Source organism: Tachypleus tridentatus, chromosome 1, assembly GCF_004210375.1.
Source record: "Tachypleus tridentatus isolate NWPU-2018 chromosome 1, ASM421037v1, whole genome shotgun sequence".
Lineage (NCBI taxonomy): Eukaryota > Metazoa > Arthropoda > Merostomata > Xiphosura > Limulidae > Tachypleus > Tachypleus tridentatus.
This window is the reverse complement of record NC_134825.1, coordinates 110,522,871-110,542,941: the sequence shown is the minus strand read 5'-3', so window position 1 is coordinate 110,542,941 and position 20,071 is coordinate 110,522,871. Positions and strand designations below refer to the sequence as shown.

General features: G+C 36.9%; 1 protein-coding gene across 5 annotated transcripts in view; it reads right to left on the bottom strand.

Annotated features, from left to right (window-relative positions):
• LOC143258191 (casein kinase II subunit alpha-like) overlaps positions 1-20,071 on the bottom strand; it is a 65,964-nt gene that overhangs the window by 27,381 nt on the left and 18,512 nt on the right. For all 5 annotated transcript variants that reach the window (XM_076517201.1, XM_076517208.1, XM_076517211.1 and 2 more), the window contains 3 exons: positions 17,919-18,029; positions 17,172-17,273; positions 14,054-14,154 (listed from right to left, as the gene is read on the bottom strand). In XM_076517201.1, coding sequence (XP_076373316.1) covers positions 14,054-14,154; positions 17,172-17,273; positions 17,919-18,029 — 314 coding nt within the window. The remainder of the gene's footprint in view (positions 1-14,053; positions 14,155-17,171; positions 17,274-17,918; positions 18,030-20,071) is intronic.

The window sequence follows — 20,071 nt, the reverse complement described above, 5'->3', positions numbered from 1 at the left end:
ACAAGCTGTCTCATATGTTCATACCAGTGGGTCATACAAGAAACCAGAACTAAACACAAGCTGTCTCATATGTTCATTCCAGTGGGTCATACAAGAAACCAGAACTAAACACAAGCTGTCTCATATGTTCATACCAGTGGGTGATGCAAGAAACCAGAACTAAACACAAGCTGTCTCATATGTTCATACCAGTGGGTGATGAAAGAAACCAAAACTAAACACAAGCTGTCTCATATGTTCATACCAGTGGGTCATACAAGAAACCAGAACTAAACACAAGCTGTCTCATATGTTCATTCCAGTGGGTCATACAAGAAACCAGAACTAAACACAAGCTGTCTCATATGTTCATTCCAGTGGGTCATACAAGAAACCAGAACTAAACACAAGCTGTCTCATATGTTCATTCCAGTGGGTCATACAAGAAACCAGAACTAAACACAAGCTGTCTCATATGTTTATACCAGTGGGTGATGCAAGAAACCAGAACTAAACACAAGCTGTCTCATATGTTCATACCAGTGGGTGATGAAAGAAACCAAACTAAACACAAGCTGTCTCATATGTTCATACCAGTGGGTAATACAAAAAACCAGAACAAAACACAAGCTGTCTCATATGTTCATACCAGTGGGTGATGCAAGACACCAGAACTAAACACAAGCTGTCTTATATGTTCATACCAGTGGGTAATACAAGAAACCGGAACTTAACACAAGCTGTGTCATATGTTCATACCAGTGGGTGATGCAAGAAACCAAAACTAAACACAAGCTGTCTCATATGTTATTATCAGTGGGTAATACAAGAAACCAGAACTAAACACAAACTGTGTCATATGTTCATACCAGTGGGTGATGCAAGAAACCAGAACTAAACACAAGCTGTCTGATATGTTCATACCAGTGGGTGATTCAAGACACCAGAACTAAACACAAGTTGTCTCATATGTTCATACCAGTGAGTAATACAAGAAACCAGAACTAAACACAACCTGTGTCATATGTTAATACCAGTGGGTAATACAAGAAACCAGAACTAAACACAAGCTATCTCATATGTTCATACCAGTGGGTAATACAAGAAACAAGAACTAAACACAAGCTGTGTCATATGTTCATACCAGTGGGTGATGCAAGAAACCAGAACTAAACACAAGCTGTGTCATATGTTCATACCAGTGGGTGATGCAAGAAACCAGAACTAAACACAAGCTGTCTGATATGTTCATACCAGTGGGTCATACAAGAAACCAGAACTAAACACAAGCTGTCTCATATGTTCATTCCAGTGGGTCATACAAGAAACAAGAAATAAACACAAGCTGTCTCATATGTTCATACCAGTGGGTAATACAAAAAACCAGAACTAAACACAAGCTGTCTTATGTGTTCATACCAGTGGCTGATGGAAGAAACCAGAACTAAACAAACACAAGCTGTCTTATGTGTTCATACCAGTGGCTGATGGAAGAAACCAGAACTAAACAAACACAAGCTGTATCATGTGTTCATACCAGTGGATAATACAAGAAACCAGAACAAAACACAAGCTATCTGATATGTTCATACCAGTGAGTGATGCAAGAAACCAGAAGTAAACACAAGCTGTCTCATATGTTTATACCAGTGGGTGATGCAAGAAACCAGAACTAAACACAAGCTGTCTCATATGTTCATACCAGTGGGTGATGAAAGAAACCAAACTAAACACAAGCTGTCTCATATGTTCATACCAGTGGGTAATACAAAAAACCAGAACAAAACACAAGCTGTCTCATATGTTCATACCAGTGGGTGATGCAAGAAACCAGAACTAAACACAAGCTGTCTTATATGTTCATACCAGTGGGTAATACAAGAAACCGGAACTTAACACAAGCTGTGTCATATGTTCATACCAGTGGGTGATGCAAGAAACCAAAACTAAACACAAGCTGTCTCATATGTTATTATCAGTGGGTAATACAAGAAACCAGAACTAAACACAAACTGTGTCATATGTTCATACCAGTGGGTGATGCAAGAAACCAGAACTAAACACAAGCTGTCTGATATGTTCATACCAGTGGGTGATTCAAGACACCAGAACTAAACACAAGTTGTCTCATATGTTCATACCAGTGAGTAATACAAGAAACCAGAACTAAACACAACCTGTGTCATATGTTAATACCAGTGGGTAATACAAGAAATCAGAACTAAACACAAGCTATCTCATATGTTCATACCAGTGGGTAATACAAGAAACAAGAACTAAACACAAGCTGTGTCATATGTTCATACCAGTGGGTGATGCAAGAAACCAGAACTAAACACAAGCTGTGTCATATGTTCATACCAGTGGGTGATGCAAGAAACCAGAACTAAACACAAGCTGTCTGATATGTTCATACCAGTGGGTCATACAAGAAACCAGAACTAAACACAAGCTGTCTCATATGTTCATTCCAGTGGGTCATACAAGAAACAAGAAATAAACACAAGCTGTCTCATATGTTCATACCAGTGGGTCATACAAGAAACCAGAACTAAACACAAGCTGTCTCATATGTTCATTCCAGTGGGTCATACAAGAAACCAGAACTAAACACAAGCTGTCTCATATGTTCATACCAGTGGGTGATGCAAGAAACCAGAACTAAACACAAGCTGTCTCATATGTTCATACCAGTGGGTGATGCAAGAAACCAGAACTAAACACAAGCTGTCTTATGTGTTCATACCAGTGGCTGATGGAAGAAACCAGAACTAAACAAACACAAGCTGTCTTATGTGTTCATACCAGTGGCTGATGGAAGAAACCAGAACTAAACAAACACAAGCTGTATCATGTGTTCATACCAGTGGATAATACAAGAAACCAGAACAAAACACAAGCTATCTGATATGTTCATACCAGTGAGTGATGCAAGAAACCAGAACTAAACACAAGCTGTCTCATATGTTCATACCAGTGGGTCATACAAGAAACCAGAACTAAACACAAGCTGTCTCATATGTTCATTCCAGTGGGTCATACAAGAAACCAGAACTAAACACAAGCTGTCTCATATGTTCATTCCAGTGGGTCATACAAGAAACCAGAACTAAACACAAGCTGTCTCATATGTTCATACCAGTGGGTGATGCAAGAAACCAGAACTAAACACAAGCTGTCTCATATGTTCATACCAGTGGGTGATGCAAGAAACCAGAACTAAACACAAGCTGTCTCATATGTTCATACCAGTGGGTCATACAAGAAACCAGAACTAAACACAAGCTGTCTCATATGTTCATTCCAGTGGGTGATGAAAGAAACCAAAACTAAACACAAGCTGTCTCATATGTTAATATCAGTGGGTAATACAAGAAACCAGAACTAAACAAAAGCTGTCTCATATGTTCATACGAGTGGGTAATACAAGAAACCAGAACTAAACACAAGCTGTCTCATATGTTCATACCAGTGAGTAATACAAGAAACCAGAACTAAACACAAGCTGTGTCATATGTTAATATCAGTGGATAATACAAGAAACCAGAACTAAACACAAGCTATCTCATATGTTCATACCAGTGGGTAATACAAGAAACCAGAACTAAACACAAGCTGTCTCATATGTTCATACCAGTGAGTGATGCAAGGAACCAGAACTAAACACAAGCTATCTTACATGTTCATACCAGTGGTTAATACAAGAAACCAGAACTAAACACAAGCTGTCTCATATGTTCATACCAGTGAGTAATACAAGAAACCAGAACTAAACACAACCTGTGTCATATGTTAATATCAGTGGGTAATACAAGAAACCAGAACTAAACACAAGCTATCTCATATGTTCATACCAGTGGGTAATACAAGAAACCAGAACTAAACACAAGCTGTGTCATATGTTCATACCAGTGGGTAATGCAAGAAACCAGAACTAAACACAAGCTGTGTCATATGTTCATACCAGTGGGTGATGCAAGAAACCAGAACTAAACACAAGCTGTCTCATATGTTCATACCAGTGGGTGATGCAAGAAACCAGAACTAAACACAAGCTGTCTCATATGTTCATACCAGTGGGTCATACAAGAAACCAGAACTAAACACAAGCTGTCTCATATGTTCATTCCAGTGGGTCATACAAGAAACAAGAAATAAACACAAGCTGTCTCATATGTTCATACCAGTGCGTAATACAAAAAACCAGAACTAAACACAAGCTGTCTTATGTGTTCATACCAGTGGCTGATGGAAGAAACCAGAACTAAACAAACACAAGCTGTATCATGTGTTCATACCAGTGGATAATACAAGAAACCAGAACAAAACACAAGCTATCTGATATGTTCATACCAGTGAGTGATGCAAGAAACCAGAACTAAACACAAACTGTCTTATATGTTCATTCCAGTGGGTAATACAAAAAACCAGAACTAAACACAAGCTGTCTTATATGTTCATTCCAGTGGGTAATACAAAAAACCAGAACTAAACACAAGCTGTGTCATATGTTAATATCAGTGGGTAATACAAGAAACCAGAACTAAACACAAGCTATCTCATATGTTCATACCAGTGGGTAATACAAGAAACCAGAACTAAACACAAGCTGTGTCATATGTTCATACCAGTGGGTGATGCAAAAAACCAGAACTAAACACAAACTGTCTCATATGTTCATACCAGTGGGTCATACAAGAAACCAGAACTAAACACAAGCTGTCTCATATGTTCATTCCAGTGGGTCATACAAGAAACCAGAAATAAACACAAGCTGTCTCATATGTTCATACCAGTGGGTAATGCAAGAAACCAGAACTAAACACAAGCTGTCTCATATGTTCATACCAGTGGGTAATACAAAAAACCAGAACTAAACACAAGCTGTGTCATATGTTCATACCAGTGGGTGATGCAAGAAACCAGAACTAAACACAAGCTGTCTCATATGTTCATACCAGTGGGTGATGCAAGAAACCAGAACTAAACACAAGCTGTCTCATATGTTCATACCAGTGGGTAATACAAGAAACCAGAACAAAACACAAGCTGTCTCATATGTTCATACCAGTGGGTAATGCAAGAAACCAAAACTAAACACAAGCTGTCTCATATGTTCATACCAGTGGGTAATACAAGAAACCAGAACTAAACACAAGCTGTCTTATGTGTTCATACCAGTGGCTGATGCAAGAAACCAAAACTAAACAAACACAAGCTGTCTCATATGTTCATACCAGTGGGTAATACAAGAAACCGGAACTTAACACAAGCTGTGTCATATGTTCATACCAGTGGGTGATGCAAGAAACCAAAACTAAACACAAGCTGTCTCATATGTTAATATCAGTGGGTAATACAAGAAACCAGAACTAAACAAAAGCTGTCTCATATGTTCATACAGTGGGTATTACAAGAAACCAGAACTAAACACAAGCTGTCTCATATGTTCATACCAGTGAGTAATACAAGAAACCAGAACTAATCACAAGCTGTGTCATATGTTAATATCAGTGGGTAATACAAGAAACCAGAACTAAACACAAGCTATCTCATATGTTCATACCAGTGGGTAATACAAGAAACCAGAACTACATACAAGCTGTCTCATATGTTCATACCAGTGAGTGATGCAAGGAACCAGAACTAAACACAAGCTATCTTACATGTTCATACCAGCGGTTAATACAAGAAACCAGAACTAAACACAAGCTGTGTCATATGTTCATACCAGTGGGTGATGCAAGAAACCAGAACTAAACACAAGTTGTCTGATATGTTCATACCAGTGGGTGATGCAAGACACCAGAACTAAACACAAGCTGTCTCATATATTCATACCAGTGAGTAATACAAGAAACCAGAACTAAACACAAGCTGTCTTATGTGTTCATACCAGTGGCTGATGGAAGAAACCAGAACTAAACAAACACAAGCTGTATCATGTGTTCATACCAGTGGATAATACAAGAAACCAGAACAAAACACAAGCTATCTGATATGTTCATACCAGTGAGTGATGCAAGAAACCAGAACTAAACACAAACTGTCTTATATGTTCATTCCAGTGGGTAATACAAAAAACCAGAACTAAACACAAGCTGTGTCATATGTTAATATCAGTGGGTAATACAAGAAACCAGAACTAAACACAAGCTATCTCATATGTTCATACCAGTGGGTAATACAAGAAACCAGAACTAAACACAAGCTGTGTCATATGTTCATACCAGTGGGTGATGCAAAAAACCAGAACTAAACACAAACTGTCTCATATGTTCATACCAGTGGGTCATACAAGAAACCAGAACTAAACACAAGCTGTCTCATATGTTCATTCCAGTGGGTCATACAAGAAACCAGAAATAAACACAAGCTGTCTCATATGTTCATACCAGTGGGTAATGCAAGAAACCAGAACTAAACACAAGCTGTCTCATATGTTCATACCAGTGGGTAATACAAAAAACCAGAACTAAACACAAGCTGTGTCATATGTTCATACCAGTGGGTGATGCAAGAAACCAGAACTAAACACAAGCTGTCTCATATGTTCATACCAGTGGGTGATGCAAGAAACCAGAACTAAACACAAGCTGTCTCATATGTTCATACCAGTGGGTAATACAAGAAACCAGAACAAAACACAAGCTGTCTCATATGTTCATATCAGTGGGTAATGCAAGAAACCAAAACTAAACACAAGCTGTCTCATATGTTCATACCAGTGGGTAATACAAGAAACCAGAACTAAACACAAGCTGTCTTATGTGTTCATACCAGTGGCTGATGCAAGAAACCAAAACTAAACAAACACAAGCTGTCTCATATGTTCATACCAGTGGGTAATACAAGAAACCGGAACTTAACACAAGCTGTGTCATATGTTCATACCAGTGGGTGATGCAAGAAACCAAAACTAAACACAAGCTGTCTCATATGTTAATATCAGTGGGTAATACAAGAAACCAGAACTAAACAAAAGCTGTCTCATATGTTCATACGAGTGGGTATTACAAGAAACCAGAACTAAACACAAGCTGTCTCATATGTTCATACCAGTGAGTAATACAAGAAACCAGAACTAATCACAAGCTGTGTCATATGTTAATATCAGTGGGTAATACAAGAAACCAGAACTAAACACAAGCTATCTCATATGTTCATACCAGTGGGTAATACAAGAAACCAGAACTACATACAAGCTGTCTCATATGTTCATACCAGTGAGTGATGCAAGGAACCAGAACTAAACACAAGCTATCTTACATGTTCATACCAGCGGTTAATACAAGAAACCAGAACTAAACACAAGCTGTGTCATATGTTCATACCAGTGGGTGATGCAAGAAACCAGAACTAAACACAAGCTGTCTGATATGTTCATACCAGTGGGTGATGCAAGACACCAGAACTAAACACAAGCTGTCTCATATATTCATACCAGTGAGTAATACAAGAAACCAGAACTAAACACAACCTGTGTCATATGTTCATACCAGTGGGTAATACAAGAAACCAGAACTAAACACAAGCTGTGTCATATGTTCATACCAGTGGGTGATGCAAGAAACCAGAACTAAACACAAGCTGTCTCATATGTTCATTCCAGTGGGTCATACAAGAAACCAGAAATAAACACAAGCTGTCTCATATGTTCATACCAGTGGGTAATGCAAGAAACCAGAACTAAACACAAGCTGTCTCATATGTTCATACCAGTGGGTAATACAAAAAACCAGAACTAAACACAAGCTGTCTCATATGTTCATACCAGTGGGTGATGCAAGAAACCAGAACTAAACACAAGCTGTCTCATATGTTCATACCAGTGGGTAATACAAGAAACCAGAACAAAACACAAGCTGTCTCATATGTTCATACCAGTGGGTAATGCAAGAAACCAAAACTAAACACAAGCTGTCTCATATGTTCATACAAGTGGGTAATACAAGAAACCAAAACTAAACACAAGCTGTCTCATATGTTCATACAAGTGGGTAATACAAGAAACCAGAACTAAACACAAGCTGTCTTATGTGTTCATACCAGTGGCTGATGCAAGAAACCAAAACTAAACAAACACAAGCTGTCTCATATGTTCATACCAGTGGGTAATAGAAGAAACCGGAACTTAACACAAGCTGTGTCATATGTTCATACCAGTGGGTGATGCAAGAAACCAAAACTAAACACAAGCTGTCTCATATGTTAATATCAGTGGGTAATACAAGAAACCAGAACTAAACAAAAGCTGTCTCATATGTTCATACGAGTGGGTATTACAAGAAACCAGAACTAAACACAAGCTGTCTCATATGTTCATACCAGTGAGTAATACAAGAAACCAGAACTAAACACAAGCTGTGTCATATGTTAATATCAGTGGGTAATACAAGAAACCAGAACTAAACACAAGCTATCTCATATGTTCATACCAGTGGGTAATACAAGAAACCAGAACTACATACAAGCTGTCTCATATGTTCATACCAGTGAGTGATGCAAGGAACCAGAACTAAACACAAGCTATCTTACATGTTCATACCAGCGGTTAATACAAGAAACCAGAACTAAACACAAGCTGTGTCATATGTTCATACCAGTGGGTGATGCAAGAAACCAGAACTAAACACAAGTTGTCTGATATGTTCATACCAGTGGGTGATGCAAGACACCAGAACTAAACACAAGCTGTCTCATATATTCATACCAGTGAGTAATACAAGAAACCAGAACTAAACACAAGCTGTCTTATGTGTTCATACCAGTGGCTGATGGAAGAAACCAGAACTAAACAAACACAAGCTGTATCATGTGTTCATACCAGTGGATAATACAAGAAACCAGAACAAAACACAAGCTATCTGATATGTTCATACCAGTGAGTGATGCAAGAAACCAGAACTAAACACAAACTGTCTTATATGTTCATTCCAGTGGGTAATACAAAAAACCAGAACTAAACACAAGCTGTGTCATATGTTAATATCAGTGGGTAATAGAAGAAACCAGAACTAAACACAAGCTATCTCATATGTTCATACCAGTGGGTAATACAAGAAACCAGAACTAAACACAAGCTGTGTCATATGTTCATACCAGTGGGTGATGCAAAAAACCAGAACTAAACACAAACTGTCTCATATGTTCATACCAGTGGGTCATACAAGAAACCAGAACTAAACACAAGCTGTCTCATATGTTCATTCCAGTGGGTCATACAAGAAACCAGAAATAAACACAAGCTGTCTCATATGTTCATACCAGTGGGTAATGCAAGAAACCAGAACTAAACACAAGCTGTCTCATATGTTCATACTAGTGGGTAATACAAAAAACCAGAACTAAACACAAGCTGTGTCATATGTTCATACCAGTGGGTGATGCAAGAAACCAGAACTAAACACAAGCTGTCTCATATGTTCATACCAGTGGGTGATGCAAGAAACCAGAACTAAACACAAGCTGTCTCATATGTTCATACCAGTGGGTAATACAAGAAACCAGAACAAAACACAAGCTGTCTCATATGTTCATAGCAGTGGGTAATGCAAGAAACCAAAACTAAACACAAGCTGTCTCATATGTTCATACCAGTGGGTAATACAAGAAACCAGAACTAAACACAAGCTGTCTTATGTGTTCATACCAGTGGCTGATGCAAGAAACCAAAACTAAACAAACACAAGCTGTCTCATATGTTCATACCAGTGGGTAATACAAGAAACCGGAACTTAACACAAGCTGTGTCATATGTTCATACCAGTGGGTGATGCAAGAAACCAAAACTAAACACAAGCTGTCTCATATGTTAATATCAGTGGGTAATACAAGAAACCAGAACTAAACAAAAGCTGTCTCATATGTTCATACAGTGGGTATTACAAGAAACCAGAACTAAACACAAGCTGTCTCATATGTTCATACCAGTGAGTAATACAAGAAACCAGAACTAATCACAAGCTGTGTCATATGTTAATATCAGTGGGTAATACAAGAAACCAGAACTAAACACAAGCTATCTCATATGTTCATACCAGTGGGTAATACAAGAAACCAGAACTACATACAAGCTGTCTCATATGTTCATACCAGTGAGTGATGCAAGGAACCAGAACTAAACACAAGCTATCTTACATGTTCATACCAGCGGTTAATACAAGAAACCAGAACTAAACACAAGCTGTGTCATATGTTCATACCAGTGGGTGATGCAAGAAACCAGAACTAAACACAAGTTGTCTGATATGTTCATACCAGTGGGTGATGCAAGACACCAGAACTAAACACAAGCTGTCTCATATATTCATACCAGTGAGTAATACAAGAAACCAGAACTAAACACAAGCTGTCTTATATGTTCATACCAGTGGCTGATGGAAGAAACCAGAACTAAACAAACACAAGCTGTATCATGTGTTCATACCAGTGGATAATACAAGAAACCAGAACAAAACACAAGCTATCTGATATGTTCATACCAGTGAGTGATGCAAGAAACCAGAACTAAACACAAACTGTCTTATATGTTCATTCCAGTGGGTAATACAAAAAACCAGAACTAAACACAAGCTGTGTCATATGTTAATATCAGTGGGTAATACAAGAAACCAGAACTAAACACAAGCTATCTCATATGTTCATACCAGTGGGTAATACAAGAAACCAGAACTAAACACAAGCTGTGTCATATGTTCATACCAGTGGGTGATGCAAAAAACCAGAACTAAACACAAACTGTCTCATATGTTCATACCAGTGGGTCATACAAGAAACCAGAACTAAACACAAGCTGTCTCATATGTTCATTCCAGTGGGTCATACAAGAAACCAGAAATAAACACAAGCTGTCTCATATGTTCATACCAGTGGGTAATGCAAGAAACCAGAACTAAACACAAGCTGTCTCATATGTTCATACCAGTGGGTAATGCAAGAAACCAGAACTAAACACAAGCTGTCTCATATGTTCATACCAGTGGGTAATACAAAAAACCAGAACTAAACACAAGCTGTGTCATATGTTCATACCAGTGGGTGATGCAAGAAACCAGAACTAAACACAAGCTGTCTCATATGTTCATACCTGTGGGTGATGCAAGAAACCAGAACTAAACACAAGCTGTCTCATATGTTCATACCAGTGGGTAATACAAGAAACCGGAACTTAACACAAGCTGTGTCATATGTTCATACCAGTGGGTGATGCAAGAAACCAAAACTAAACACAAGCTGTCTCATATGTTCATACCAGTGGGTAATACAAGAAACCAGAACTAAACACAAGCTGTGTCATATGTTCATACCAGTGGGTGATGCAAGAAACCAGAATTTAACACAAGCTGTCTCATATGTTAATATCAGTGGGTAATACAAGAAACCAGAACAAAACACAAGCTGTCTCATATGTTCATACCAGTGGGTAATGCAAGAAACCAAAACTAAACACAAGCTGTCTCATATGTTCATACCAGTGGGTAATACAAGAAACCAGAACTAAACACAAGCTGTCTTATGTGTTCATACCAGTGGCTGATGCAAGAAACCAAAACTAAACAAACACAAGCTGTCTCATATGTTCATACCAGTGGGTAATACAAGAAACCGGAACTTAACACAAGCTGTGTCATATGTTCATACCAGTGGGTGATGCAAGAAACCAAAACTAAACACAAGCTGTCTCATATGTTAATATCAGTGGGTAATACAAGAAACCAGAACTAAACAAAAGCTGTCTCATATGTTCATACGAGTGGGTATTACAAGAAACCAGAACTAAACACAAGCTGTCTCATATGTTCATACCAGTGAGTAATACAAGAAACCAGAACTAATCACAAGCTGTGTCATATGTTAATATCAGTGGGTAATACAAGAAACCAGAACTAAACACAAGCTATCTCATATGTTCATACCAGTGGGTAATACAAGAAACCAGAACTACATACAAGCTGTCTCATATGTTCATACCAGTGAGTGATGCAAGGAACCAGAACTAAACACAAGCTATCTTACATGTTCATACCAGCGGTTAATACAAGAAACCAGAACTAAACACAAGCTGTGTCATATGTTCATACCAGTGGGTGATGCAAGAAACCAGAACTAAACACAAGTTGTCTGATATGTTCATACCAGTGGGTGATGCAAGACACCAGAACTAAACACAAGCTGTCTCATATATTCATACCAGTGAGTAATACAAGAAACCAGAACTAAACACAAACTGTCTTATATGTTCATTCCAGTGGGTAATACAAAAAACCAGAACTAAACACAAGCTGTGTCATATGTTAATATCAGTGGGTAATACAAGAAACCAGAACTAAACACAAGCTATCTCATATGTTCATACCAGTGGGTAATACAAGAAACCAGAACTAAACACAAGCTGTGTCATATGTTCATACCAGTGGGTGATGCAAAAAACCAGAACTAAACACAAACTGTCTCATATGTTCATACCAGTGGGTCATACAAGAAACCAGAACTAAACACAAGCTGTCTCATATGTTCATTCCAGTGGGTCATACAAGAAACCAGAAATAAACACAAGCTGTCTCATATGTTCATACCAGTGGGTAATGCAAGAAACCAGAACTAAACACAAGCTGTCTCATATGTTCATACCAGTGGGTAATACAAAAAACCAGAACTAAACACAAGCTGTGTCATATGTTCATACCAGTGGGTGATGCAAGAAACCAGAACTAAACACAAGCTGTCTCATATGTTCATACCTGTGGGTGATGCAAGAAACCAGAACTAAACACAAGCTGTCTCATATGTTCATACCAGTGGGTAATACAAGAAACCGGAACTTAACACAAGCTGTGTCATATGTTCATACCAGTGGGTGATGCAAGAAACCAAAACTAAACACAAGCTGTCTCATATGTTCATACCAGTGGGTAATACAAGAAACCAGAACTAAACACAAGCTGTGTCATATGTTCATACCAGTGGGTGATGCAAGAAACCAGAACTAAACACAAGCTGTCTCGTATGTTCATACCTGTGGGTGATGCAAGAAACCAGAACTAAACACAAGCTGTCTCATATGTTCATACCAGTGGGTAATACAAGAAACCGAACTTAACACAAGCTGTGTCATATGTTCATACCAGTGGGTGATGCAAGAAACCAAAACTAAACACAAGCTGTCTCATATGTTCATACCAGTGGGTAATACAAGAAACCAGAACTAAACACAAGCTGTGTCATATGTTCATACCAGTGGGTGATGCAAGAAACCAGAATTTAACACAAGCTGTCTGATATGTTCATACCAGTGGGTGATGCAAGAAACCAGAACTAAACACAAGCTGTCTTATGTGTTCATACCAGTGGGTAATACAAGAAACCAGAACTAAACACAAGCTGTGTCATATGTTCATACCAGTGGGTGATGGCAGAAACCAGAACTAAACATAAGCTGTCTCATATGTTCATACCAGTGGGTAATACAAGAAACCAGAACAAAACACAAGCTGTCTTATATGTTCATACTAATGGGTGATGCAAGAAACCAAAACTAAACACTAGCTGTCTCATATGTTCATACCAGTGGGTGATGCAAGAAACCAGAACTAAACACAAGCTGTCTCATATGTCTTACACACACGAAAATAATTATGTTATTTACTTTTAACGTGCTAAGGTACTGCTAACAACCATCTTAGATCAGTTTAAACATTAGATTTCATTACTCAATCTAAGTGAAACAAAATCAGGAATGGTTTTAGTTATGTAAAATCTAACAGTGATACACCTACATGTTATGTGCAGTTTACCATATACACTCAGTACTACAACTGATACTTCCAGTAGTGTCAAGAAACAAACCACAACATTGTACCTCAGGTCAGCTGTAGGTATTAACAAATAAAGCAGAGAGCAACGTTTTGATCTTCTCAGGTTAACAAATAGGTTAACTTAGAAATGACCTAAGGAGTTTGAAATGTTGTTCTCTGTTAGTAAGTGTTAATACCCACAGCAGCTGATCTGAGGTAAATTTTACTTCAGGTGGATTTCTTGTCATCACAATCCACAACATTAAATTTCATCTTACCTTCCTAAAATTTCACTAAGTCTGGGATCTAATTTTATTTGGTATTTATTGAGGTATTCGAAGAGTTCGTCTGTTCCTAATACCTTGGCAATTCTTACCAACTGAAAACAGAAACATAATACAGTTATATAATTATCGTTTCATGTATAAAGACCACACAAAAACATGTCATTATAGACATGCTAATAAGTGCCAACTTTTACTTCATAAAACATTCTGAGTGACAATAAAAATAATTTCACTGTTTTCAATATAACTTCTGACTGACCTTTAGTGAAACCACCAACAAGTAAAGACTGCTATTACACTACGAAGGACTGACATAACAGAGAAAACTGAAGTACCTCAAGGAAGAAATTATAGTGGAATTACATTTTTATGTTTTTATATACATTAGTTTGATCACAATGTTACCAATACCACAGAACATTTTCTACAATAATCAGTGACTATAAACTGATAACACATAGTCTTCAGCAGGCCTTGTCTGATGATAGCTTTCTCCTGTGGGCTGAAACATCAGTTTTCTTTGTTTGAATACTTCCACAGTAAGACAGGTCGACATATTAATGGAATGATTATTGTACTAACTGGACCTCAACAGTAGCCTTGTATCTTCAACTCCAATAATTACGTAACCCATCAAGCCAAATTCACATTATGATAGAGAGAAAAATTTGAACTACATTGTAACAAAAACAAAACAAGTTACCTGGAGGAGGAACGCTACTCATTTTTACATTTATTTCAAATCCTTGTAATAATTATTGGGAAAATAAATAAAAATATCAGAATGACACTAAAACTTTTACCTAGTGTGTGTGGGGAGAAAGGAGGCAAGCAGCTGGACAAAATACCCCAGAAATAAAGCTAAAACACTGATTAAGGTGGCAAGCAGCTGGTCAAATTACCCCAGAAATAAAACTAAAACACTGATTAAGGAGACAAGCAGCTGGACAAATTACCCCAGAAATAAAACTAAAACACTGATTAAGGAGGCAAGCAGCTGGACAAATTACCCCAGAAATAAAACTAAAACACTGATTAAGGAGGCAAGCAGCTGGACAAATTACCCCAGAAATAAAACTAAAACACTGATTATAAAAAAGAAACAGCCCAAGTCTGTCAATAAACAAGTCAGAAGTTAGCATTTTCCTCATCTGGAAAACATATTTCTGAAACTCTTAGGTTAGTTGTCTTCCTCATACATCTGCCACATTAATTTTAGACAACTCCCAGCTAACTTCAAGATTAAATGTTGACTATACTGATTTGTGAGATGATTATGTTGCCAAGGCCCTCCACCAATAGGAAGGTGACACACCTCCATGTGCAATAATCCTTATTGTCTTGGAAACTAAATTTTGCCCTGTGTTACCATCAAGATTATAGATGGTCTTAAGTATTAGATGAAAACTAGTCCTTTATTGGTTTTGTGTTTGTTGTTAAGCACAAGTCTATACAATGTGTGCTCTACCCCCACAAGTATCAAAACCTAATTTTTAAGATGAGTAATTCAGAGCCAAAGGAACCTCAATTTTTTTTAAATGAAACCAAAATAATGACTTCAAAGACCCATCTTTTTATTACCTAAACAAACTAACCAATAAAACACACTACTCATATCTGAAGTTAGGTAACTAACAGGTAACTAGATAATTTATAAACAAAGGTAAAACACTGCTACTCAAATAAGTTTATCTTCACAAGAGTCTTTCAATTCAAGTGGAAAGGTGAAGCTTCAAAAGTGTTCACATTTAGAAAAAAAATACAAGTGTAACAAAGTCTGCACAACACTGAAACACGTGGTGTTAAGTGTTAACAACTGGAAAGTGATGCAACAGCTGATTTTTCACGTACTCCTCTTCCTAAGTTCAAATTATAGTCAAGTAAAAGTAGCATATCACCACCATATGTTGTATCCCACAAGTATACTGTCCAGGTCGCTTTTCATTCAGTGTCTGTGACAGTCAGATTGGTTGGATGATGAGAGACAAAAGTCTATCTGAAATGTTATTTACATGTGCACTACAAGAGTGCAGAAGCACAGGCTTCCATACATACAGACTGGAACCTTAAGGACCAAACATCTAGGACAAAAACCACATTACACTACAGGTTCTATCTATCTTATTCCCCTTGTCTGTTAAGTTCTTTCAATTAGAGGTATACTTTGTTAGCTTTTCCCATAGTCTTTCTTATGTGTAACTAAACATAAAAACACTGTTACAAAGTGAAAATACATTTAAAACAAGGGTGACAACTACTAAGCTCTGCAATAACCAATTACTACAACAACTTATTTTCAACACAAATAAACCTATAAATGTCTAACTTGAACATATTCAAGATCCAAGATTCTACAACAAATTGTAAACTCTACTTCTATATTCAAGATCCAAGACTCTACAACAAATTGTGAACTCTACTTTTATATTCAAGATCCAAGACTCTACAACAAATTGTGAACTCTACTCTGTATTCAAGATCCAAAACTCTACAACAAATTGTGAACTCTACTTCTATATTCAAGATCTAAGACTCTACAACAAATTGTGAACTCTACTCTGTATTCAAGATCCAAGACTCTACAACAAATTGTGAACTCTACTCTGTATTCAAGATCCAAGACTCTACAACAAATTGTGAACTCTACTCTGTATTCAAGATCCAAGACTCTACAACAAATTGTGAACTCTACTCTGTATTCAAGAGCCAAGACTCTACAACAAATTGTGAACTCTACTCTGTATTCAAGAGCCAAGACTCTACAACAAATTGTAAACTCTACTCTGTATTCAAGATCCAAGACTCTACAACAAATTGTGAACTCTACTCTGTATTCAAGATCCAAGACTCTACAACAAATTGTGAACTCTACTCTGTATTCAAGATCCAAAACTCTACAACAAATTGTGAACTCTACTCTATATTCAAGATCCAAGACTCTACAACAAATTGTGAACTCTACTTCTATATTCAAGATCTAAGACTCTATGGTTGTTAGCAAGTCTACATCTTTTGTTCTGCTTGTTATAAAAAACACACAAAAAAACAAGCAACGAGTTATCTATTTTACTACCAAAGAAGAAAATGACACTTGTAAATAGGTCTGTACCTGGTCATAGTTGTCATGGCCATGAAAGAAAGGTTCTTTTCTGAACACCATACTTGCTAGCATACAACCTAAGCTCCACAAGTCCAGTGAATAGTCATACATCTGTAAATATGTACAGACTTTGTTGACACTGTAAGATCAAACAATAATAACTGAACATGTCACAATAACATCAAAACTTCCTGGTGAGCAAGTACTTACAGACTTAGAAATTCTGGTAGTTCAACAGTTAATTACATAATCTTCAACAAATTGATGTCTAAAAGTAATTTCATCACTTGTATAATTATTTTGGCATTTTGCCTAACTGGAAAGAGACACAAACTAGAAACAATAGACTTATATTTAACAAAAATATTGGGGTTAAGGTTTATGTAGTCTTCAAGTCACAACTTTTGAAGATATGTAACCAATTTAAATTTAAAGTACAAAAAATAAAAACATAACTCTCTATTAACACACATGCTTTTTGTTTATAGCCACACAATAATATTGGGGTGAACCTCAACTTTTTTAAAATGCTAGCAACATTATTACAGATAAAGTGGATATTCACTTTTTTCTAAAGTAAAGATACTGTTTGTACAATTAGAAAATTTCTCTATGACCACTAGTGAATATTTCCTTAAACACAAATGTTACATTCAGCCAGATAAGTTCTTTCACCAGTTGATAAATAATTAATATTTTAAGTACTTTGATAATTAATAATTTCATTTATTTCCAATGGTTTTTGTTCAAACTTACTTGATAGTCAACGAGTAACTCTGGACCTTTGAAATACCTGGATGCAACTCGGACATTGTATTCCTGACCTGAATGGTAGAATTCTGCTAGTCCCCAGTCTATTAGTCGAAGCTGTAATACCAGGGTTAATAAAATGACTCGTCTTACTATAAGTACACACAACGGTTATAACAAACAATATTAATTACACAGAAACTAATCTGATTTTGTTAATACTCGATGGTTAGGAGATTCACGATTTTTCCATCTGCTGGAACAAACTAGAAAAACACTACGTCTGGAAGCTACTATAACATACAGATTTCCACCATGCAGGTGAAACGCAATAACAAACAGATCTTAGGATAATGTACTTTCCACAGTAACTGTATTTTATAACCATCTGATGGTTTACATACTAAGTATGGTTAACCTGGTGTCCATATTTTGTAACAATTTTACAATTTCCTGTTATAATGATGTTATTTGATCATATTTAAGACAACCCATAAAAATATGATCAAATAAATAAATTACAGAAGTTAACAAACAATATTTAAATGATGTTACATTCTGTTGTCATCTGTAAATACTTAATTACTTACTTTTAGTTACAATATACACCATAATAAAAAGAACCACAGCAGATATATCACAGTTAGTGTTTATGTGTCTCGACAAAATGCTGTGTTTAACTTTAAAGAAACCTTAGAATAAATATAAATTTTCAATGAAATTTCCACAACCTGACTTCAAAGGCTCTGTGATTAACCATTATTAATCTGGTAGTAACAAGTTTTGCTACACCTCTTGTCTACGAATAGCTAGAGGTTCTTTGCAAGACTGTTTAGGGTACGTAATCCTGGTCAAAAAGACACTTGTTGAAAAATTCAACCAATCTAAAGTTTGGTTAAACAACTAAATCGTAACTGCATCACACTAAATAAAGACAAAATCCCACTCTGATGAATTGAACTGCCAGAATATATCAGGTCATCCAATAAGTAATGTCTGAAAATTTAATACAGAAAGTGCATCGTCATTTCTGTCTTTGTAGAAGGTTTTAATAACTAAGATATGTTGTAGGACATATACAAAAATGTTCAGACAGACAGAAACTAACCCAACTCCACTTTTTCACATCATTAATCAAATAAACCCTTATGAAGATGGATGTGTCTGAGGATCACATTAGGCATATAATGCTTTATGAGTTTAAAAAAGACAATAGTGCAGTAGACTCTACACAAAACATTCAAGGTATTTATGGTGCGGTGTCTCTCAATGAAAGAAAATGTCGAAGGTGGTTTCAGACGTTCAGATCAGGTGACTACAACTTAAGTGATGCACCACATTCAGGTTGTTCTGTTGAGTTTAATGATGACTTGCTGCTAGCTGCACTTAATGAAGATTGTGCTGTAACAGTTGAAGAACTAACACAGAAACTTAAATAAACCAATTCAACAGTTCACTGTCATCTGCAACAGCTTGGAAAGGTGTCAAAACTTGGAAAATGGGTCCCACATGATTTGACAGAAGCCAACCTTAGAGCAAGAGTGGACATTTGCACTTCTCTGTACTCTCCTGAATGTAACTCGCTTTTTTCGGACCGCTTGGTAACTGGAGATGTAAAATGGATATTTTATAAAAATAAGTGCTGCAGACAATGGCTCAGTGCAGATAAACTGGCTAAAGCACAGTCCAAAGTGGACCTCCACCCTAGGGAAGTATTGTTAAGCATTTGGTGGGATATTATTGGTGTGATCCACTTTGAGTTGCTGCTACTCAATGTAATGATTACATCAGACTTCTACTGTGAACAGTTAGAGCATTTGAATGTTGCACTGAAAGAAAACAGGTCTGCTTTTATCACTCGTAAAGGTGTTGTCTTAGACCAGAATAATGAACAGCCCCATAGAGCAAGGATCATATCTACAAAGATTGAAGAGTTAGACTGGGAAAAACTTCCACATCCTCTTTATTCTCCAGACCTTGCTCCATCTGATTACCATCTATTCTGAAGTTTTCAGAACTGTCTTAATGGAAAAGAGCTTGGGACACATGAAGATGTCAAAACTACCTTCTCTACATTCTTTTTCTCCAAACCCCAAGAATTTTATAAAAGTGACATTCAGAAGCTTGTGAATCGTTGGCAGGAAGTAATTAATAATAAT